Here is a 23,972-nt window from a genome sequence, read left to right on the forward strand (position 1 = left end):
TATTTATCTTTCAATTATCAAAACTCATAACCAATTGAATCCGCCTGACTAAGATTTACAGGATGACCATAGCTTGCTTCAAACCGGCAATCTCCGTGGGATCGACCCTTACTCGCGTAAGATTTTATTACTTGGACGACCCAGTACACTTGCTGGTTAGTTGTACCGGAGTTGTGAAAAGTGTGATCACAATTCCGTGTACCAATGTGTCTAATAAAAATATCTTTTTTGTGAGTGTGTCTCTTAAATATGTCTCCTTATACATGTTTCTTTCTAGTAAAAGTGTCTTTGATATTAATTATTGTTGACAATAAGTTGACAGATAGTTTATTAGTACTCTATATTTTTTCAAAATAATTTAGGTAATAATTCATTATTATATTCTTATTCCTTCGTCATTATAGAACTAGTTAAAAGCCGAGTGGCTATTTGACTTCAGATTTATCTTAATTAGTGAGATTCCCTAAAACTCTCTTAATCTCTTATAGGCCTGTTTAATAAGGACTTCAAACATTAGACACACATAAAAGGAAAAACATGCAAAGAAAAAACAAATAACATACGACTTCTCCTAAATGTACTACAACAAATACATAGAACGCAATACATTTCAATAGATAACAAGTAGGCGATACGCTGTACCTAAAATATTTTATGTGAAAAATATGCATATGATATTTTAATACAAAGACAAACTGGTACGCCATCATGCAAATTAATATGCGGTACGCCACCTAATTGATGAATTTATGTAACAGTACGACCAACACATCAGATTGGTCATGGTAGGAAAATTACTTCTCATGCCTGATTAGTCGATTCTTAATACGAGAGTCTAGATACTTGTGGAAAAGAATAAAAACGATAAAGCTACAATTTATGTAAGATAACATGAGCCCCATGCTTTGGATTGAGACTGAGTACAGTAGTTGGAGCATGTGCATAAGATGGGGAGAGCTCAAATGAGAAACGTTGTAAGAGCAATGACAAAGCCATCTTTGCTTCCAATAAAGCAAAATTTTGCCCAATGCATACTCTAGGTCCCCATCCAAATGGAAAGAATGAAACTTGGCCTTTTGTTGCCTTTGCAACTCCTTCAGAGAATCTTTCTGGTTTGAACTCTGTTGCATCATCGCCCCAAATATCGCGATCATGATGAATCAAGAGTATTGGCAAGGAAACTTGTGTTCCTGCTGGAAGGGAAAGGTCGCCAAGTTTCACATCTTTGTAGACAGCACGATTGAAGTAAACAATTGGAGGGTATAACCTTAGAACCTCGTATAAAATCATTGTCATCTGTGAAAGAAAAAGTGTATTAATTAAAGCGGAGTTCTCTCGTGACCAAGGTAGTTGTGGCTAAAAGATTGACTCATAAATAAGAAATTGACATGTGAAATGGTTGATTATAATGAGAATCATTTTAAAAATATACTTTTGTGAATTACATTAAAGCAAGCAAGTCATAATTTTCACAAATTTCCAAAAAAAAAATTTTGTGGACCTTCGACGATGTAGACAAAAAATGGGAAAAGCTAAATTATAAGAAAAAAAATTATAAAAACACCGGGAAAAAAAAGAAATAAACAAAAAAGAAAGAAAAAGGAATAAACAAAAAACAGTGTAGTTAATAAAAATGAGAAACCAAGTAAAAAAAAATAAAAAATAAGAAACTACGACACTAATTTAAAGTTTATAAAAAATATTATTTTTTGTTATTTTTAAATTTTTGTAATTGAATTCCAAATCAACCAATTGAGTAAAATCTCATTTAATTGCATTATATTTTGATTTTTTTATTTTTTTATTATATATCTATTAATAATTATTGATTCTTTCTTTAAATGGATAATATAAAAAGGAGCTGAAAACTTGAAATCAAAATTTGTCATATTATAAAGTTTTAAGTTTATTTTTTTCTATTCAAATATTTATATTGATAATTTGGTTTCTATTATATATTAGCTATATTTCTTAATTAGTTTTTTATAATTAAAATTTATAATTGAGTATATTTTATTTTTTTAATTTAATTTTTTGATTAATTATTTTTTAAATAGATGTATACCACAAAAATAATCCAAATACTTGCACAAAAATGTGACCATTATCATTCTTTTCACTCATCATTTTTACATAAGTTTAATTACTCTATTAATTTTTATAATTTTATCAAATTTATAATTAAATCTTTATATTTTTTTTCAATTAAGTTTTTACATTGCTTTTAGTTTTGCAATTAGGTCATTGCCAATGTAAAAAATATTAGAGTTAACAGAATATTTTTTCACAAACTAAGATACCCATAGTATATCTTTGACCACATTTTTTCCAAAAAAAAAATTATTTCATTAATTTTAATATTTTAACGCGAAAATGACCTAATTACAAAATTAAAAATAGTATAAAAATTTAATTAAAAAAATAATATAAAAATCTAATTACAAATTTAATAAAACTAAAAAAACTCAATAGACTATACAATTAAATATTTTATATATTTAAATTTTTATATTCATAATTTAATAATTAATTATTTTTTACTATATTTAGATTATTGATTGATTTTTTTATAAATAAAATATATAATTTATTAAGAATTTCACTATTATTGACCATGTTAACTACTCTGGTCTTTTCTTTTCAAATCTGCCACGCATAACCTTTTAATTGGATATTCATCCTTGGCCACCTTAGTCACTACTTTATTATGGTCACCATAGACGTCCCCTAATTAAACTATTAAAGGGCTTGCAATGCTGAGTAAGAAAAAAAATAGGGAACCGATCGACTTGAAGGTTTTAGGTTTAAATCAAGTCATACTTACAATTTTAAGGCGATTTAACCCTTCACTATCCGGAGTTTGATCGCCAAAAACTTGCAAAACTTCCTCTCTAGCACGTGCTTGCCAATCAGGATACCTACCCAATAGTACCATTGTCCAAACTAGAAGAACTGAGGTGGTTTCTTGGCCAGCAAGGTAGAATGCATTGCACTCATCCATTACTTCTTGGCTTGTCATTCCCGCAACTTTGTTGTTTCCATGTTCTTGTATTTCTCTATGATTTGATTCCAAAAGTATGCCTAATAAGTCTTTGTTCATGACTTCCCCTACCTTCATTGCTTTCTCTCTTTTGTTGATGATAAACTCGAGCGAAGCTTTTTTATCTTTTTCAATTTCTTTCATCCTCTTGTGCGTAGCTGTTGGTATCAACCTAAGAATTAAATACATATTATATTCTTGTCAGTCAATTACCTAATTACATGTGGATATCAATTCAGAATCCGCATTATTATTACACATATTCCTCACTTAAATTCTAATTTGTGTACTATATCATACTTTAGTTTATCCTCCCAAATCAATTTGTATACATTGATGGGGTACCCCTAGTAATAATGTGTGAAATCACTATTAATTTTCAAGGCGTATATGTAAGTTTGGCTCTTACATATATATTCACCAAAGAAAGAAAAAAGATGGATAATTTTTATAACTATTATTATATTAATAGTCTTACCACCATCCCGGAATATAGACATTTCGTAATTTCATAATAAGTCCAGTTTGTTCTCTTAAAAGATCGAATATTCGTTTTCCTTCTTCATAGCTGCTTCCAAATGCTGTCTTGGAAATAACATCGCAAGTCAAATTTTGAAGAAATGGCCATACGTCGATTTCACATTTTTCTTCGGAAGATAGCATCGCATCCCATTTTCTAACCATTTCATCACAGGATTCGAATATGGTTGATGACATTACCTATAGACATGATTGGGTGAAAAGAAGAATAATCAAATATATATGGACTATGAAGTAATACATGATAATTTTAGCATAATTACTTTGTAATCATTACAACAAACGTGAAGTGTAAGTATAAATGAAAAAAAAATTAAAATAGTAATGCTGAGTATCACTTAACGAGTTAATACTCAACTTCATTCTTAAAGTTGAGCCTCAATTTGATTTTTAATTAGGGAAAGTCTCGGGGAGTGAGCAATTTTTTTAAAATTTGGCTAGTATTTAACCATCAAAAGAAAATTAAATAATCTCACACCATTAAAAACATTATTAATAGTCAATTAATGGTTACAAAACACAAAAGTTACTGGCTCTAACACTCCTCATTTCAATATTCTCAATTTGATCCCCCAATTTAATATCCATAACTCATGTTAGTCCTTGGTTTCTGCCACAAAATCACTAATAATGGCGTATTGGGATATAGGTTAGACTACTACAGTAAACTTCATAATAACTATCTAATGTAATAATTAAAAGTTTTTACTTCAATTTATTTTCTAAAAAGCCTTTAAAATTTTTAATTAAAATTAATATTAAGATTTTAAAGAATCCGAAAAAAAACATTAAAGTAAATTTCAATTGCCAATCAAATACCCGTTTGAGAGTTTAATATGATAACTTATAGTCCATTTCAAAATGCTACTAATGATTCTGTGATAAAAATAATATCACACACTAATATAAGTCACAAATGCCAAATTAAAAGACTAAATTGATTCAACCAAAACTTTGAGAACTAGATTGAAGTAAGAGTGTAACTTAGACAAATTTAAATATTAATTTCATCACTTAACAAACCTTCTACTTCTAAAACATATTCTTAATATTAAATAAAGTAAATAGTTTTAAGACTCGAAATATTAATGAATTCTTCTATATCTAGTAATCAAATAGAGTATAAATCATCCTTTTTAAAAAAATATATATTACCTTTAATTTTTCAAAATGGAAAGCGGGGTTGATAATCTTTCGATGTTTTTGCCATTTCTCACCGTCATAGTTTGCGAGTCCGTTGCCCAATAACTTGACAAGAGGGTTCAACATGGGTTTCTCAAAATCATTGATCTTGTTAAAGACTTCTTTGATTTGATCAGGATTTGTGATTATGACCTTTGGTGTTGTACCTTCCCAGACAAAAGAATTCTTACCTACACATACATGGACATGTTTGATGATCTGTGTTATATAACTCATACAACTGCCTAATAGGTTTTTTTTTTTAAATAAATTGAATATATGATTTACCAAATTTACCCAATTTAGAAAAAGAGAGGGGAGGGGGGTTTACATATTTGTGCTCCATCATACACCAATATCAATCACGAAACATAAATAGGTAATTTTTTCCATTTTTGTTTGAATGAAAAATCATATATTTCTTTTATTTAAATAAAAAGTTAGTTCGATATATGGATCAAATAAATAGCTAAAGTAGCTGCTTTCAAAAAAGAAAAATAGCATTTTTTTTCCTTGTTATATTGAGAATAATGAAGTTTGAATCTAAAACTCTATACATAAAGGAAAATAACATTAAATCTTCAACATAAAAGATAAATAAGATTACCAAATTTTTGAACAGTGTGATGGATAAAAGAGAAGACATGTGGTGCTACATCTTTATCATTGGAAAGAGTGCTGTGTTGTTGAGATCTGGCACCTTCCTTGATCAGGTTGAACATCTCCATTGAATCCCCGACAAGAACCCTGTATTTGTTGCCTTGAAGTCCCTGAGCTCTTAGAAGCTTCTCCAATCTCTTTGGCCTCAGCCATAGCCAATTGAGAAGCTTCCATGCCCATAGAAGAACCAATGGAACCACTATGATGAAACATATTGCAGTTGGGGAAGATATTCTTATCATGTTCCTGTTTCTTTGGGGTTGTGGAAGAGGGAGCCAGAGAGTGAATTAATGTAGTTCACTTGGATGATACTTGCCTATGCCACTTGGGTGGCTTTTAAATAAGGCTACAATGAAATTCTACAGCACACAAAATAATTTAGAATATTATTAAAATTTATTATTTTTAGTTATTAATTAATTATTAATATTTAAAAATATAAGTTAAAGTATGTCATTGAATTATTAGATTAAAGAATTTAATTAATAATTAAATGATAATGAAAAATAATAATATTAATATTTTTTAGTTTTTTTAAAATAATAAAATAATAAAAATAAAAAATATTAAATATATATTAAAATTAGTTATTATATTTTTATTATATATTTAATTTAATTTTAATATATATTTTATATTTTAATATGTATTTTATACTAATAATTAATTTTAGTGATCAATGATATATACCAGTATAATTATAGAAATATACGTAAACTTAAAGAAGATTTTTGTTGAGATTAGAAATTTAGGTGGATAACTTTTAAATTTTTTATATAAATACATAAAAGAATTTTTAATATTATCAGCATTTGAACCTTAAAAAAAAACGATTCACGTGTGTATATACAATTTTTAATGTACGAGTATTATTCCTTAAACTTAAAAGTTAAAACACTAATTCTTATTCATTTCTATATGATCGAAACAATCGAACGAAAAAATAAATTAACAAAAGAAAATTTTACTCTTCTTCTTTACGAGATGCTAAAATGATATTTTTTTCCTCTATTTTATAAATATACATTTTTCTCCCTTCTAACTTTTAAAAAACATCCTCTTTAATCTATTTTAAATTTTTTGTGTTAACTAATATTAACTTTATCAATTTTAAAAAAAAATTAAATTATTTTTAAAAAAAATATCCATTAGCAAAAATTTTATTTTTTATCATTAAATTTTATTTATCAAAATATTCTTTAATAAATTATTTTTTTATTGATTAAATTGTATTTTTACTAAAATATTTTTAAAAAAATTAATAATTAAATTATTTTTTCAAAGATACCTACCTTTCAATAATTTTTTAATTATTAAATTGTGATTTTACCAAAATTTTTGTTAACAATTATTTTATATTTTACTATTAATTTTTTGATATCAATATATATTATTTTAACATTAAATTAAAAAATTTTATCACTGTTAATATGTATAACAATTAATATATATTGATATTGAAAAATAATCTTACTAAAAATTTTTATTTAATGTTAAAATAATATATATAAATATCGAAAAATTAATAGTAAAATATAAAAAAATTGTTAACGAAAATTTTGGTAAAATTATAATTTAATAATTTAAAAATTATTGAAGGGTATTTTAGAAAAAAATAATATAATTATTAAATTTTTTTTAAAAATACAATTTAACCAATAAAAGAATAATTTATTAAAGAGTATTTTAGTAAGCAAAATTTAATGATAAAAAATAAAATTTTTGCTAATGCATATTTTTTTAAAAAATGATTTATTTTTTTCTTAAAGAATGGATAAAGTTAACATTAGTTAACACAAAATATTTAAAATGGATTAAAAAAAAGATTTTGAAAGGTTAGAAGGGAGCTAGAAAAATATACATTTATAAAATAGAGGGAGAGAGAGTATCATTTTAATATCTCATAAAAGAGAAGAGTAAAATTTTTTCAATTAACAAGTATTCAAATCTTAGCTTATTGTTTGTTTATCTGATAGTTAGTTTTTCTTCTCAGATAAATTTAATTTTACTACATTGACATTATTAAAAATAGTTATAATTTCATCAATCGTCGATTCTGTTCATACTCTGGCCCAATAACAAAGGCCCAGGATCAAGCAAAAGACTTAATCCAAAGGTTTGGGCCTCACCAGTACCAATCTTCATCCTATGAAGTCGGTACTCACCACGACCTGCTCTAAAGAAGTCGGGCACGAGATTAGCTGGCGGATAAACACTCATTCAAATGAGTAACTGCCCCTAGAATCTCTCTAACCACTTCCACGAGCCATATCTTAACCTCCCTAAGATAATGGGACGGTTAACACCCTAAAAATATGGCACTACTCCAACGATGGTTATTGGTTCACCACTATAAATACACTGACACCCCTCAGGTATCTCTAAGTCCAATACTCTCTAGACCTGCTCACACCCTTGCTAACTTAGGCATCGGAGTGCTTTTGCAGGTACCACCCCCATCTCTTCGTACAAACAAGTCGGACGGAGTCTCCCGAGTTGCATACCCATTCGGAATCCTCCTCCTTCACACATTTGGGCCAACAAACGCCATCCAGCCCATCAATCTCCGGTTACCCACCGTAACATTGGCGCCGTTGCCGGGGACCCGAGAGATCAACCAGTGATGGCGGACAGATCCCCCGAAGAGGGTCATGTGGAGTCAGATTCTGAACAAGAGAATCTAGACACAGGCAATAATGATGCAGACTTGACCCTCCACCAGGGAATTAATGATTAACACAGGGAAGGTACCTCCGGAGTAAAAAACCCGAAGGTAAACTCTTCAGAAGGGCGCGAATCAGAGAAAGAGGGGCCATCCCATGTAACTGAACTCATGGGATTAGTCCACAGTTTCCTAGAACAATTAGAACAAGAACGGGAGCGACAAAAGGAAACCGAAAAGAACCTAAAAGAGGAGATGGAACGACGAAAAGAGTTAGAGAAAAAACTCTTAAAGTTAGAATCCTCCCTCAAAGGTCACAACTCTCGTGACGAACGAGAAGAGCCACCCTTAGGAGGGGAGGATCCTTTCAGCGAGGACATAATGAGGGCAAAAGTTCCGAAGAACTTCAAAAGCCCCGATATGGACCTCTATGACGGAACCACGGATCCAAAGCATCACTTGAGCAATTTTAAAAGTCGGATGTACCTAGCTGATGCTTTCGATGCTACGCGATGCAAAGCTTTCCCGACCACCCTATCGAAAGTAGCGATGAAGTGGTTCGACAGCCTCCCCCCAAGGTCGGTTACTAGTTTTGAAGATCTCTCAAGGAAGTTTTTGATGAGGTTCTCAATCCAGAAGGACAAAGTGAAACATGCACCGAGCCTCCTGGGAATAAAACAGGAGGTCGGAGAATCCTTACGAGCCTATATGGAAAGGTTCAATAAAGCATGTTTAGAGATTCAAGACCTGCCCACAGAGGCAGTCATAATGGGGTTAGTCAATGGACTCAGAGAAGACCCCTTCTCACAATCCATATCTAAAAGACACTCTGTTTCTCTAAGTGATGTACAGGAAAGAGCTGAAAAGTACATCAATATGGAGAAAAACGCTAAGTTGAGAGACCTGAGTTGGCGCCCTGGGCTCCCTCCCTCAACAAAAGAGAGGGAAAGGGAAACCAAGAAAAAGGAAGAACTCGGCCTCGAGAGACCAAGAAAATACCACTCTTATACTCCTCTGAAAGTTTCTATAGTGGATGTATACAGAGAGATTTGTAACACTGAAAGACTGCCACCCCCTAGACCCATTAAAAATAAAAAAGGGGGGAGCCGCAACGATTACTGTGAGTACCATAAAATATATGGTCACTCCACAAATGACTGTTACGACCTTAAAAATGTGATAGAAAAGCTGGCTAGAGAAGGTCGGCTTGATAGATATCTCATAGAAAGGTCGGACGGTCATGGGAAGAGAAAGCGAGATGATATGGATAGAAGAGACCCACCGCCGCAGACTCCGGAGAGACATATCCATATGATCTCAGGAGGGTTCGCGGGAGGAGGACTCACCAAATCCTCTCGCAAAAGACATCTCAAAAGAGTCTACCAGGTCGGAGAAGAGTCATCCGACTTCCCTACCATTTCATTCACAAAAGAAGATGGGCAAGGAATAATCCCTGGACACGATGATCCAGTAGTAATAACTATGATCCTGGCAAATGCCCATCTCCACAGAACCCTAGTGGACCAAGGAAGCTCGGTGGACATCCTTTTTAAGCCCGCTTTTGACAAACTAGGGTTGGATGAGAAAGAATTAAGAGCCTACCCCGACACCCTATACGGATTAGGGGACACGCCAATAAAACCACTGGGATTTTTGCCCCTCCACACCACTTTTGGAAAGGGGGAAAAATCAAAGACTCTGAGTATAGACTTCATAGTCATCGATGTAGGGTCAGCATATAACGCTTTAATCGGTAGAGCTACTCTAAATCGACTCGGAGCAGTGGTATCTACACCCCACCTTTGCATGAAATTCCCGACTTCAGCGGGGATAGCAACGGTAAGGGGAGATCAAAAATTGGCAAGAAAATGCTACAATGAAAGCCTAAATCTGAGAGGAAAGGGCAGAGAAGTTCACACAATAGAGATCGGAGGTGCAAGGGCCAGAGAAGAGCTGCGACCACAACCGGGAGGAAAAACGGAGGAGATACAGATCGGCAAAGAGGAAGGAAAAAATGCTCACATAGGAGCCAACCTAGGGGAAACCCTAAAACAAGGGTTGACTAAACTCCTAAGAGATAACTCCGATCTCTTCGCCTGGAAGGCCTCCGACATGCCTGGGATAGACCCCGAGCTCATGTCCCACAAGCTCTCGGTTTACCCGGGGTCCCGATCTGTACAACAAAGAAGACGCAAGCTCGGCCCGGAACGAGCCCTAGTAGTAGAAGAACAAGTACAGGCACTCCTGAAAGCTGGCTTCATCAGAGAAGTCAAATACCCAACATGTCTAGCCAATGTAGTGCTAGTCAAAAAACAAAATGGCAAATGGAGAATGTGTGTCGACTATACCGACTTAAATAAAGCATGTCCCAAGGACCCTTATCCGCTGCCAAGTATTGATACCCTAGTGGACTCCAGCTCGGGGTATCAATACTTATCATTCATGGACGCCTACTCGGGATATAATCAAATCCCAATGTATGAGCCAGACTAGGAGAAGACATCATTCATCACACCCAGAGCTAATTTTTGCTATGTGGTCATGCCATTCGGATTGAAGAATGCAGGAGCCACATATCAAAGGTTGATGAATAAAGTGTTTTCTTCTCACCTCGGGAATCTAATGGAAGTATATGTCGACGACATGCTGGTAAAGACCAAGAGAGAAGTCGACCTCTTGTTCGACCTCTCACAAGTCTTTGACACCATAAGGCTGCACGGGATGAGACTAAATCCCGCAAAGTGCGCCTTCGCGGTGGAGGCAGGAAAATTTCTAGGATTTATGCTAACACAAAGAGGGATCAAAGCCAATCCCGATAAGTGTAGAGCCATCCTAGAGATGAAAAGCCCGACTTGTTTGAGGGAAGTCCAACAGCTGAATGGCCGACTTGCAGCCCTCTCCAGATTTTTGGCAGGATCGGCATTAAAATCCCTTCCACTGTTCTTCTTATTGAGAAAGGGATGTCAGTTTGAATGGACTCCTGAATGCGAGGAGGCGTTCCAGGAGTTCAAAAAGCTTTTAAGCCAACCTCCTATTCTGACCTGACCAGTATCTGGAAAAGACCTCGTCCTGTACTTATCCGTAGCGGACAAAGCTGTTTCATCAGCCCTGATAAGAGAAGACGAGGTCGGACAACATCCAGTTTATTTCATCAGTAAAGTTCTACAAGGCCCTGAGCTAAGGTACCACAAACTAGAGAAATTCGCCTACTCTTTAGTAATAGCCTCACGAAGGCTACGACCTTACTTTCAGGCCCACACAATAAGAGTCCGTACGAACCAACCCATGAAGCAAATCCTCCAAAAGACGGATGTTGCAGGGAGAATGGTTCAATGGGCAATAGAGCTCTCCGAGTTCGACTTAAGATATGAAACTCGGACAGCGATCAAAGCCCAATGCCTCGCCGACTTCGTTGCAGAATACGCAGGGGATCAGGAGGAAAAACCAACTACATGGGAACTCTATGTAGATGGATCCTCCAATAAAACAGGAAGCGGCGCAGGCATAATATTGGTAGATGAAAGAGGAACCCAGATAGAGGTTTCCCTAAAATTTGAATTTCCAGCTTCAAATAATCAGGCAGAATATGAAGCCTTGATTGCTGGATTGAAGTTGGTAGAAGAAGTCGGTGCTACAAAGGTGATGATATACAGCGACTCACAAGTGGTGACCTCCCAGATAAGTGGAGAGTATCAGGCAAAGGACCCAAATATGAAGAGGTACTTGGAGAAAACTCTGGAGCACCTTGGGCGCTTTGCAGAAACCGAGGTCAAACACATAACTCGGGATCTAAACAGCAGAGCGGACGCCCTATCCAAGTTAGCAAGTACCAAACCGGGAGGGAACAACAGAAGCCTGATCCAAGAAACCCTCCAGGAACCCTCAGTAGTAAAAACAGAAGACAAACAAGAAGTACTTGAGGTAGTCGGTTTAAACCTCGGATGGATGAGCCCCTTGGTCGAATACATGAAATTCGACATCCTCCCTAAAGAGGAGAAAGAGGCTAAAAAGATCCGAAGGGAAGCACAACACTACACCTTGGTGAAAAATATTCTCTACAGAAGGGGGATATCGATACCATTATTAAAGTGTGTACCGACCTCAAGAACTGCCGAGGTATTAGAGGAAGTACATAGTGGGATCTACGGAAACCATCTCGGAGCAAGGTCACTAGCCAGGAAAGTAATCCGAGCTGGATTCTACTGACCGACCTTGCAGAAAGATGCCACAGAGTTTGTGAAAAAGTGTCAACCATGTCAGATGCATGCAAATTTCCACGTGACTCCACCATAAGAGCTCATCAGTATCACTTCTCCATGGCCCTTCGCAAAATAGGGAATGGATTTGTTAGGTCCTTTTCCCAAGCGCCAGGACAAGTCAAATACCTAATCGTGGGAATAGATTACTTCACAAAGTGGATAGAAGCAGAACCATTGGCCACCATCACCGCACAAAGAAGTCGGAGGTTCCTCTACAAAAATATCATCACAAGGTATGGGATACCTCATTCCATTACTACAGATAATGGAACCCAGTTCCTCGACTCTACCTTTAGAAGCTTAGTAGCCAGTATGAAAATCAAGCATCAGTTCACCTCGGTGAAGCACCCGCAAGCCAATGGGCAAGCCGAAGTAGCCAACAAAGTCATACTGGCAGGGCTAAAGAAAAGGTTACAAGAAGCAAAAGGAGCCTGGGCTGAAGAGCTCCCACAAGTGCTATGGGCTTACTGGACAACGCCCCAATCCGCCACTGGAGAAACACCCTTTCGACTAGTTTATGGCGTGGAAGCCATGATATCAATAGAAATCAATGAACAAAGCCCAAGGGTAATTCTCCACGACGAGATCGGAAATATACAGGGGCACAAAGAGGAACTCGACTTACTCCCAGAAGTCTGAGAAGAAGCCCAGATAAGAGAAGCGGCGTTGAAGCAAAGGATGACTACAAGATACAACAAAAAAGTCATTCGAAGAGCATTCACCCCAAGTGACTTGGTCTTAATCAGAAACGACACTGGAGTCAATAAATCAGGGGAAAGAAAGCTCGCCGCAAACTGGAAGGGACCATACAAAGTCAATGAGGTCTTAGGAAAAGGTTATTACAGAGTGACCGACCTGAACGACATTGAGTTCCCAAGGTCGTGGCATGCTTGTAATATGAAAAGGTACTACAGCTAAAAGCGAACTCTACTCCCTGATGTACTCTTTTCCCAACTTCATGATTTTTTCCCAATATCAAAGGGTTTTTTCTGGAGGAGGGTTTTTAACGAGGCATCATAGTAGAGACTAAAGGAAAATAGGTTATTAAAAACCCTTAGTAGCAAGAAGGTACCTCCCCAATCAATAAAGATCTTTTTTCATTTACAATATCTCTTATAAACTCCTTTCTATTTTCTATATCTTTCTACGAAACGCGCCGACTTAAGCTCGACAAAACGTGTAAATCCCATGAACCGATCTAGATGGTCATCAGGATAAAACGATGAGTTACAAGTCGGTGTAAAGAGGTTATATAAGCTGATCGTAAACAACTCGGAAACAACCCGACTCATAAGTCGAAATGAAAACCCGAGTAGAGAAGCTCGGAAACACTTCGACCCGTAAATCGGAGTGAAGAACCGAGTAGAAGAAAAACGCATCGCAAAAATAACCTAAGTCATAAGAACTCAATAAAACAAAGTTGAGTATAAGGAATAACAAAAAGAGATTGAAAACCTAGGAAAAGTTTAAAGGCTATCCTAAAGTCCTTAAACAAAAAGGCTCAGAAAAAACAGACAAGCCAAAGGGAAAGGTTTTCAGAAAAAGATCAAGGGGACTTCGAAAAATCAAAATCAAAAAAGCATACACGCATAAGGTAACTTAAACCCTTATCCAAAAAAGGGTATTTATTTTGTTAATTTAAACCCTCATTAAAAAAGGGTATTTTTAAATATTTTGTTTACGGCCTTGAAAGGCCAAAAGAAATTGTTCAACAAATACCACCAACAAACAAATATAAAGAGTTTAAAAAAGGGGGGACCCACAGGCCGAGCCCCCATATAGCCACATAAAATTATTTCTGCAGAGGAGTAGACGGATCACCACCACCAGAGTCAGGAGGAGCGCCACCAGGACCGGGAAGAGAGGCATCCACAGGAGATGAAGAGGAAGTCGGAGGAATAACAGAAGAGCTCGGAGCATCCTTAGAATGAGGAGGGGACTCAATGATCCTCTGCCCCTGGGTCTTCAATTCTGACTCGGAAACGATCACGGGGGCAGGATGATCCACAATTACGCCATCAATAACGACTTTGTCAGGATCTAAAGGAGAAAGATCCAAGTCGGGAGCAATAACTCCGACTTGCTCCTTAAAGATCCTCCAAGCCTCCTCGGCACCATCAGCAATAGAGTCCTCCAACTCGGTATATGCCTTCCGAGAATTCAGCAGATCATTCTTTACAGACACAAGATCTTCAAATAAACTTTGATAGCTAGCCTGCGCTGTCTTCCTCAAGTCCATCTCCATGTTGCATCGAGCTTGCAACTTCCTCTCCTTTTCTCGGAGGTTATCTCTCTCCCCCTTCAACTTGGCAACTTCCTTCTTCAACTCCCTCTCATGCTCTTGAAACATACGAAGCCTCCCCTCCAGCTCCTCGACCTTCGAGGTCATTCCCAAAGAGCTGAGGGGAACCTTCTCAAAAATGTCTAAGAGTTTACCGCAAACACCCGCCGCCTTAAGGCTCTCCTCAACCAGAGTGGTAAGGTGGCTCCGAACAGAGACATCATCCATGCTTATGCGAACATGGGGATAGATGTTCTTTCGGACGAATGTAAGAGCATCCGCCTTAACCTCGAAAGAGCCAGACTCTAAAGTCTTGCGCTTCTTCTTCTCTGGCTCAGGGGAAGGTCGAGCGAAGGGGGCGGCTGAGAGGAAACCGAAGAAGAAATCACAATGGGCTGGGAGGAAGTCCCAACGTCCTGAGGAGGAGGAGGAGGAGAGATAACCGCCCTAGCACCACCAGTCCTGGCGCGAGACCTTGCTCTAGCCTCCTGGACTCTCTGATAAGACTCTTGAGCATTTGTCTTCACCATCTCTGAAAAAACAATAGATGATAGATTAAGCCAAGTCGGAAAAGTCAGTCAGACAAGTCGGAACCCTAAACAAACAAATGAAAACTACCTATCTGTGCCTGAACAAAGGTCGGAGACCCCTGGAGAAATGTTTTAGTGTCCAAATATGGGGCCCTCCCCCATGCTTCTCGGAGGAACCCCACAATGGATGCTTCTACCTCATCCAGGTCGTCCAGACCATATTTCTCGCAGGGGGAGGCCTCTAGCCAGTATAAAGGAAAACGGGAAGAAGAATTATCATCCAGGAAAAAGGGGTGGTGACCCTCTACAGCTTGCACTTTGAAGAAATAATTTTTGAAGTCATGGAAAGATTCATCAAAAAGGGTGAAAACTCTCCGACCTTGTATGGCTCGGAAAGACACCCACTGTTGTTTATTGTTTAGCCCACTAAAGGGTTTGGTCATATGAAAAAGATAGAAAAAAATCTTCAAAGAGGTCGGGAACTCTAAAGCATGGCTAATAAAGATAAATTTTCAAAAAATCCCAAGAGTTGGGGTGAAGCTGAGTAGGGGCAACTTGACAGTGATGCAAAACAGACATCTCGAAATCTGAAAAAGGAAGAAAAACACCCAAACGGGTGATCATACACTCATACATAAAGAAAAAATGAGGGGCCGCCTCGTCACCCCTCCCAAAACAAACCCGGTCTTCTGGACCCGGGACCACCAACTCATACTTTGGCTCGTCTTCCTCAGAGGTACAAAGTCTGTGGCGAGTACGAAGATGAGTGATAAACTCGGTATCGACCAAAGGTTCCTCCCCTAGGACCGTGACATCAACCCACAGAGAAAGAACATCTACGGAAGCCATTTCTTTTCTTAAAAAGGGTGACAAAAACCTACAAAGGAAAAGAAAAGAAAAATAAAAAACACGGTCTCTAAAGGGAGGGAATACGGAACTAAAGTCCACAAACCAACCTATCTATCTACAAATAAAAGCATGCAAATAGAAAAGCATGTTGCAGAAAGAGCTAACCTTTATCTGAAAATGAGGGTTGGAGGAGGAAAAAAGCCTTCGAAAACACGAGAATGCAGCACGAACGAGTGAAAGGGAAAAAGTTGAAAAATCGCAGAAACGAAACAATGAAAGAGAGGGAGAATATTTATAAGTACGTGGGGGATACAATGGTAAAAACGGGGCAGTCATTAATGAGAATGCACCGTTACTAAGACCATCACTCCCTACGCACATCCCTAAACGAACACGATGCTTGATTAGACGTAACTGTCAGAACCGAAAGGCTACGAAAAGTCACGTCGGTTTTGGACCATCACGTCGGTCCTCCTACAAGTCAGCTACGACCCCGAGTAGAATACTCGAACCCAAATCTTGAAAGAAAATTGGGCTCGAGTAGGGGCATTGTTCATACCCTGGCTTAATAACAAAGGCCCAGGATCAAGCAAAAGACCTAATCCAAAGGGTTGGGCCTCACCAGTACCAATCTTCATCCTATGAAGTCGGTACTCACCACGACCTGCTCTAAAGAAGTCGGGCACGAGATTAGCTGGCGGATAAACACTCATTCAAATGAGTAACTGCCCCTAGAATCTCTCTAACCACTTCCACGAGCCATATCTTAACCTCCCTAAGATAATGGGACGGTTAACACCCTAAAAATATGGCACTACTCCAACGGTGGTTATTGGTTCACCACTATAAATACACTGACACCCCTCAGGTATCTCTAAGTCCAATACTCTCTAGACCTGCTCACACCTTTGCTAACTTAGGCATCGGAGTGCTTTTGCAGGTACCACCCCCATCTCTTCGTACAAACAAGTCGGACGGAGTCTCCCGAGTTGCATACCCATTCGGAATCCTCCTTCTTCACACATTTGGGCCAACCAACGCCATCCAGCCCATCAATCTCCGATTACCCACCGTAACAGATTCTAACCTTGTTATTAAATTCTAGATTATCACACATGAAGGTATGTCTAAAACGAGCTCAATAATTATGTATTTATTAAATGAACCACACTTATATAGGCTATTAGATGCTATTAGATGAAAATCAAAGACTAATATAAAAGAAGAGTATTAATGGACTCTAATAAATATATCATAGTATATAAATAAATGCTTTAAATAACAATACTTTAATACATAATACTTTAAACGGTAATAGAATCTTTTATTCTTAAATAATTAAATATAAGAAATATGAGTATTTTTTATTTATTAAAATTAATTATTATGCAAAATTTTTTTATAATATTAAAAGATTATATTAAAATAATATTTTAAACTGTACCATAAAAATATAAAATAATTAAAATTTTATTTTATATTACTTGACAAATAATTAGATTATTATATTTAAAATTTATTGACTAACTACTTTTATTAAAGATATTATTATATAATATAATTTTTTATAAAAATATTTTAAAATTATAATTTATTTAAAATATTATATATAATACATAAAAATATTAACTGTTTTATTTTTTTCATTTTTTTAGAAAAAAATAATACAATTTTAAATATATACCTAAATAAAAAAGTTAATATTTTCATGTATTATATATAATTTTTTAAATAAATTTTACTTTTACAGCTTTACAAATATTTTGATAAAAAATTATATGATATAATAATATATTTAATAAAGTAATTAGTTCATAAAAAAGGTGGGTCAGACTAGGATTTAAAACCTGTCAAATTAAAAAAATTCGTGAAACTTACAAAATTTTTATGCAAATTTTTTTTATAATATTAAAAAATTATATTAAAATAATATTTTAAATTGATATACTGTAACAGATTCAATATGTTTTTTTGATTTCAATGTTATTATATGATTATAATAATTTAATATATAAAAAAATTATTAGATAGTATATATATTAGGGGTGGCAATACGGGCCGTCCCGCCTAAGTCTGCACCATAAGTGGGACGGGTCGGTCCGCCCCGCCAACTAAAGTGGGTACAAAATGCTAGTCGTTTGACTTTATTTTTTTTAAATAAAATTAATTAAAATTAACTAAAAATAATAATTAAAAAATTAAATACAAATAAAAAATAGACAAATTAAAATATAAATTTTTTACTAACTTTTTTTTAATTTTTAATTTCAATAAATTTGTTCAAAATAATATTTGTCAATAGAACTATCTTTATTTTAAAAAATAAGTCATATAATTTGAACATATATACGAAATTGTAAAATAAAATAAATAAAGTCACATAATTGGAACATATATATATATATATATAATTTGGCGAGTTTTTTTTTTAATTTGACAGGTTTCAAATTCTAGACCGACCTACCTTTTTTAGCAAGTTCGGCGAGTCGACCCGACGAATTCGACCCATTTTACCACCCTAATATATATATATATATATATATATATATATATATATATATATATATATATATATATAAGAAGATTATCGCATATTTTATTATATAAAGATAGAAATTTTTTGTTCTAAAAAATATAAAATAAATAAATACAAAAAATATAAGTCTTTTTATTCATTAAGATTAATTATGTACAAAATTTTTTTATAATATTAAAATGATATTTTAAACTACAACGACCAAGAACATTATGAAACTGCGCAAAAAATTAAACAAACTTTATAGCGTTACAAAAAATTTCAGGACATTATAACTATCTTTGGGTTAGACGAATTATCCGAAGAAAATCGCTTAACTGTAGCAAAAACACAAAAAATTGAGCATTTCTTATCACAGTCTTTTTTCGTAGCAGAAATATTTACCGGTTCGTACTTGACAAATAATTAGATTATTATATTTAAAATTTATTAACTAATTACTTTATTAAATATATTATTATATAATATAATTTTTTATCAAAATATTTATAAAAATAAAATTTATTTAAAAAGTTATATAATACATGAAAATATTAATTTTTTATTTAGGTATGTATTTGAAATTATATTATTTATTTTGTTTTTTTTAAAAAAATAAAAAATAAAAAAACTTAATATTTTTATGTATTATATATAATATTTTAAATAAATTATATTTTTAAAATATTTTTATGAAAAATTATATTATATAATAATATCTTTAATAAAAATAGTTAGTTAATAAATTTTGAATATAATAATCTAATTATTTATCAAGTAATATAAAATAAAATTTTAATTATTTTATATTTTTATGTTACAGTTTAAAATATTATTTTAATATAATTTTTTAATATTATAAAATTTTTTGCATAATAATTAATTTTATTAAATAAAAAATACTCATATATTTTATATTTATATATTTTATATTTAATTATTTAAAAATAAAAGATTTTGTTATTATTTAAAGTATTGTGTATTAAAATATTGCTATTTAAAACATTTATTTATGTAATAGAATATTCTATATTTATTAGAGTCCATCAATGCTCTTCTTTTATATTAGCTTTTAATTTTTATCTAATAAAATCTAATGGCCTATATAAATATGACTTATTTAATAAGCACATAATTGTTAAGCTCGTTTTACATATACCCCGCACATGATACCTTATTAAACAGTCGACAGCATAGGATACTATTACCACGGAGAGGTTTTAAATTTTACGAAAATTATAACAATGTTTTTTCTCTTTTTTATAACTTTTTAAACTTAACCAAAGATATAAGGGTCCATCTACTACTGTACAGATACATGTTTGTACAAATTTATAGAAAAGCGTGTCACTAAAAGTGTTGCTTAAAGAAAAAGTGTTACTCTTAATCGTTAACTTGATTCTGATACCAATTTTTAAAAGTAAAACGACTTTAAAATTTTTTCGAATAATTTGCCAATTCATAATCAAAAGTATTGACCATAATTCCGGTTTTTATAGTTTTTCAATCTTGTTTTAGTTTATAATATTCTTTTTTGCATGGATTATTGTATATAAAATCTTTTATCTGTTTGTCTTTTTCTTTAATATATTTTCTTAAATCCTCAAAAACTTCTTTTATTTCTACACTTTCTGTTGTTTCTAAATATCTTTTTAATTTTTCAACTTCATTCTCCATTTTTTCTTTTAACAGCTTTAATTCTTTTAAGTCATAATATGGTTTTCCAGGCATTTATAAATTTTTTAAGTTTAACTCCAACTTGTTTATATTTATTCTTATTTCTATCCTTTTTATTATAAGGTCATCAATTTCGATCTGAAGATTATTTAATTCCCTTTTATACTCCTTTATTTTACTTTTTAATTTTTTCGCCCTTTTTCTTTTTATTTTATTTTCTGGTCTCTCAATCTTTGTATGCTTCATTATTTATCTTAGAATTTCTGCAAATTCTATCATCGATTCATCACTATTTTCTAGAGATTCTATTAATTTTTCTAGCTCTTCGACTTCTCTTTTTAACTTGTCATAGATTATTTTTAGAGCTTCAAATGCTCTTTGATTTATTTCAGAAAACTGTAAATAATTCAACCGATTTTCTCTTTCAAAGAGCTCTTGTTTCTTGTCTTGATAAGTTACATATATTTTTTCTTTATTTATTGTCATAATTTAATGTTTAGGGTTTCATTTAATTTTTCGACCTTTTTTGTTAATTCTTTTATTTCAGAATTTTCTTCTTTAATCTTTAACTTGGATAAACTTAAAGGGCTATTAATTTTAGATTCTCTTATTTGAAAATTCGATGAAACTAATTTTCCTGATGGTTCTTTTAATAATAGAACTGGATTTTCAATAGCTTTATATTTTGGTATTTCTGTTTTTACAATTTTCTAAAATAATTCATCAACATAAATTCTTTCTCTGTTTTTAAATATTATACTATGATGGCTATTTGTTAAAGCATAATTTATTGCATATGTAATTGAAAATGGTTCATCGTCTTGTTCCATTAGATTCTTTCTGTGAAATTTATAAGCCAAACTTATAGATCTTCCAAGGTTTTTAGTTGATAAAGGTATAGCATATCCAAGATGGGCATTGAATTTAACATTTATGTTTGCCAAGTTTCCATGAACAATTCCAATTATTTGATCTATTGGGTCATCAGTAATTCTTTTGTCACAGATTGCTAAGCTTATTAGTGAATTAATTCATTTCGTATATGTAGATTTGATTAAGACTTGTATAGTACTAATATGAATCCATCCAATTTTAGATCTTTTTTGTTGATCCTTAATTTTCTCAATCTGTTTACTCAATTCTTCATCATTTATCAAAGCTATTTCAAGTTCTCCATTGGCGGATTTTATCTTTATATGGGCTTCAAGTTGAATTTTTCCATAGTATATTATATTTTTTCTATTAAAAACTTCTTTTAAAAGATTTTGTTTATTAAAATTTTCATTTGATTTGAGATTTAATTCTGTTTTTAGAACAACCTGTTTTTCATTATCTAATAAAGCAGATAATCTATAATAATCAGATTCTTCCGTTAATTCTAAACTTTCTAAATAATTCATAACTAAGAGATTAGGATAAAGGCGTACCTTTCTGGAGAAAAACTTCTTTTATTTAGAATATTTTACATAAGATGTTTTTATCTTCAGAGGGGAGATTGTAGATACTAACTCCAGATGGGAGTTTAGAATTGGTTTTTCCTAAGGGAATTCTTCTTCAGACTATAGAATTGCCTCGGCAGCTTCCTCCTTGCTCTCCTAGCATATGAGTACTCTTAGCCTTCTGCTTTCTATTGTCTGATGCTTCTACAATTGCCTAAGTAACCTATTTATAATAGTTGGGTTTGATGGACAATTTCCATCCTTACCCTTCTTATGACGTCATTGCTTACGTCATTGTTTGTTCTCTTACACCAGCTACATTGTTGGTGCTCTATGACCTAAGTGCTTACGTCACTATGCAATAATGTTAAGAGATGCTTCAGATGCACTGTCCCCCTCTTTTATCATGTTACCCTCAGATGCATTGTCTTCTTCCTTCGTCATGTGAGTTGATTCCGTTTCATTATTGCTTTCTTCAGATAACTCTGAGACACATAGCTGGCACTTGTGGTCTTCTCTATCTTTTATCAAATAACAGAGATTCCTCTTTATCCCTTCGGGGAGCTTTTCTAAAAGTCCAGATAAGTTATAGAATGCTGATTCAAATTCCACCAAGAGTCTCATCTCTCTTTCTTCAATTTCATTCCTTTTACTGGACACAAGCAGAGTATTTCTACTTTTATAATTAATCCTTGTGTGAGATTCCTTCGTTATTTTTTGAGTTCTTTCAAAGACCCTTGCTAACGTGCTGGCTAGCCTTCCTTCATGACTGTAAATTGTTAAATCTTGAATCTGATCAATTGGTTGAAAATTTCCTGGAAAAATGGACATGAATATTACTTGGTGTGCTGGAACCAAGCATTCTTCTTCTTCATTAAAAATAGGTTGACTGTTTGTAAATTTTAGGGATATATCCCTTGGATTTACGTTGTCAATCATATTTTTAAATCTCTTTACTGCATCAACGAATCCTGCAGAAAACTCACTAATAATTTTTAGATCATTAAAAATTAAAATTGTATCAATTAATCCATACTGGAAAAACTGATAGGTGTCAGATGGGGAAGCATCTGGAAATATAACTAGCTTTGTTAGCTGTTCTTTGGCAATAGGATAATATCCCAAGATTGCCCTTTTTTCTTTAGTCTAGTTCAGGACTATGTTAAGGGTTTCTCTGAGATTTGATCTACAGACCCTTTTCTTTTCTTTGATTTCAGCCCTTGTAGGAATATTTCTTATTATCCATGTTCTTTGGGTTTGAATTGGAGCTTTATCTGCTCTTTTTATGGTTTGCTCTGGATGAAGAGCTTCATATTCCCTGAAGGATTCCTTTGCTTCTTCTAGTGTTAAAAACCCTCCTTTATGAATTATCCTTGATTGATGTGTAAATGGTGCTGCTTTTTCCCAGGCATCATATACTCCTTTCATGGGGCCATTATAAATTACATAATATTTTTTTATCTTGGGTGAATTTTTTGATAATTTCAGCAATTGTTTTATTTTTTGAAATTTTTTCTTCACCTGATTTGTCCTCCACCACGCTTAGCTGGCTGAACTCTGATGGTTTTTGTTGTTGTGTTGATTTCATTGCTTCGACGACCTTCTTGAGGTATTGGATCTGTGTCCTTATTTGCTGACAATGCTTACATTTTTCGAGTTCTCGTTCATATTTTTGAATTTCTTGATCTAATGCATTGTAGACGAACTCCATTCTCTTGTTAATGTATCTGCAATAACATTTTTGTTACCCTTAATATATTCAACTTTTTATTGGATATTGTAACAAAAATAATTGCCATCTTACCAATCGTCCGTGATTATAATCAACTTTTAAATTATATCGTATGAAACCTGTTAGGTAACTTGAATCTGTCCTTAATGTAAATTCTCTGGGTAGTAAATCAATTTTCCATTTCTTAAGAGATTTAATTGCTGCTAGAGTTTCCTTTTCATGAGTAGTATATCTCTGTTCTGTTGGAGTAAAAGTCCCTGAAATATATCTGCAAAGTAATTCCTTTAGGGAATATTTAGAATCTAGTGATTCTTTTTCTTGTTCCAAACTTTTTATAGCTTTCTTAGCTTTTAGACATCCTGACCAGGTTATGTCTGAAGCATCTGTTTCTACTATTAAGTAGTCATTTTCTTTTGGAATATAAAGTTCTGGAAGTTTTTCACATAGTTCTTTAATTCTTTGAATTTGCATACTATCTTTTTCATCCCATTTCCATACTTTTTTAGTACTTATTTTTGGAAATAAGTTTTTAGTGTATTCCATTATATTCTTTAAAAATCCTTTATCAGAAATATAATTTATACACCCTAAAAATCTTTGTAATTG

At 33.4% G+C, this 23,972-nt stretch overlaps 1 protein-coding gene across 1 annotated transcript; it reads right to left on the bottom strand.

The window, feature by feature from the left end:
* Positions 1–566: 566 nt before the first annotated feature.
* Positions 567–5,772, bottom strand: LOC112703474 (11-oxo-beta-amyrin 30-oxidase). The gene is made up of 5 exons (XM_025754937.3): positions 5,370–5,772; positions 4,736–4,953; positions 3,519–3,760; positions 2,825–3,212; positions 567–1,296 (listed from the first exon to the last, which is right to left on the bottom strand). Exons 1-5 carry the CDS (start codon positions 5,662–5,664, stop codon positions 871–873), a joined length of 1,569 nt encoding a protein of 522 aa, XP_025610722.1. The 5' UTR covers positions 5,665–5,772; the 3' UTR covers positions 567–870.
* Between the last annotated feature and the right edge of the window lie 18,200 nt (positions 5,773–23,972).

This window comes from Arachis hypogaea, chromosome 7 (assembly GCF_003086295.3).
Source record: "Arachis hypogaea cultivar Tifrunner chromosome 7, arahy.Tifrunner.gnm2.J5K5, whole genome shotgun sequence".
Taxonomy (NCBI): Eukaryota; Viridiplantae; Streptophyta; class Magnoliopsida; order Fabales; family Fabaceae; genus Arachis; species Arachis hypogaea.

Excerpts from the sequence above, each read along its gene's own strand:
- LOC112703474 (XM_025754937.3), bottom strand. The coding sequence starts at position 5,664 with ATGATAAGAATATCTTCCCCAACTGCAATATGTTTCATCATAGTGGTT. Across the intron at positions 3,213-3,518 it reads GTCTATATTCCGGGATGGTG|GTTGATACCAACAGCTACGC; the intron begins GTAAGACTATTA and ends TTTAATTCTTAG. Across the intron at positions 1,297-2,824 it reads GGTTAAATCGCCTTAAAATT|ATGACAATGATTTTATACGA; the intron begins GTAAGTATGACT and ends TTTCTTTCACAG.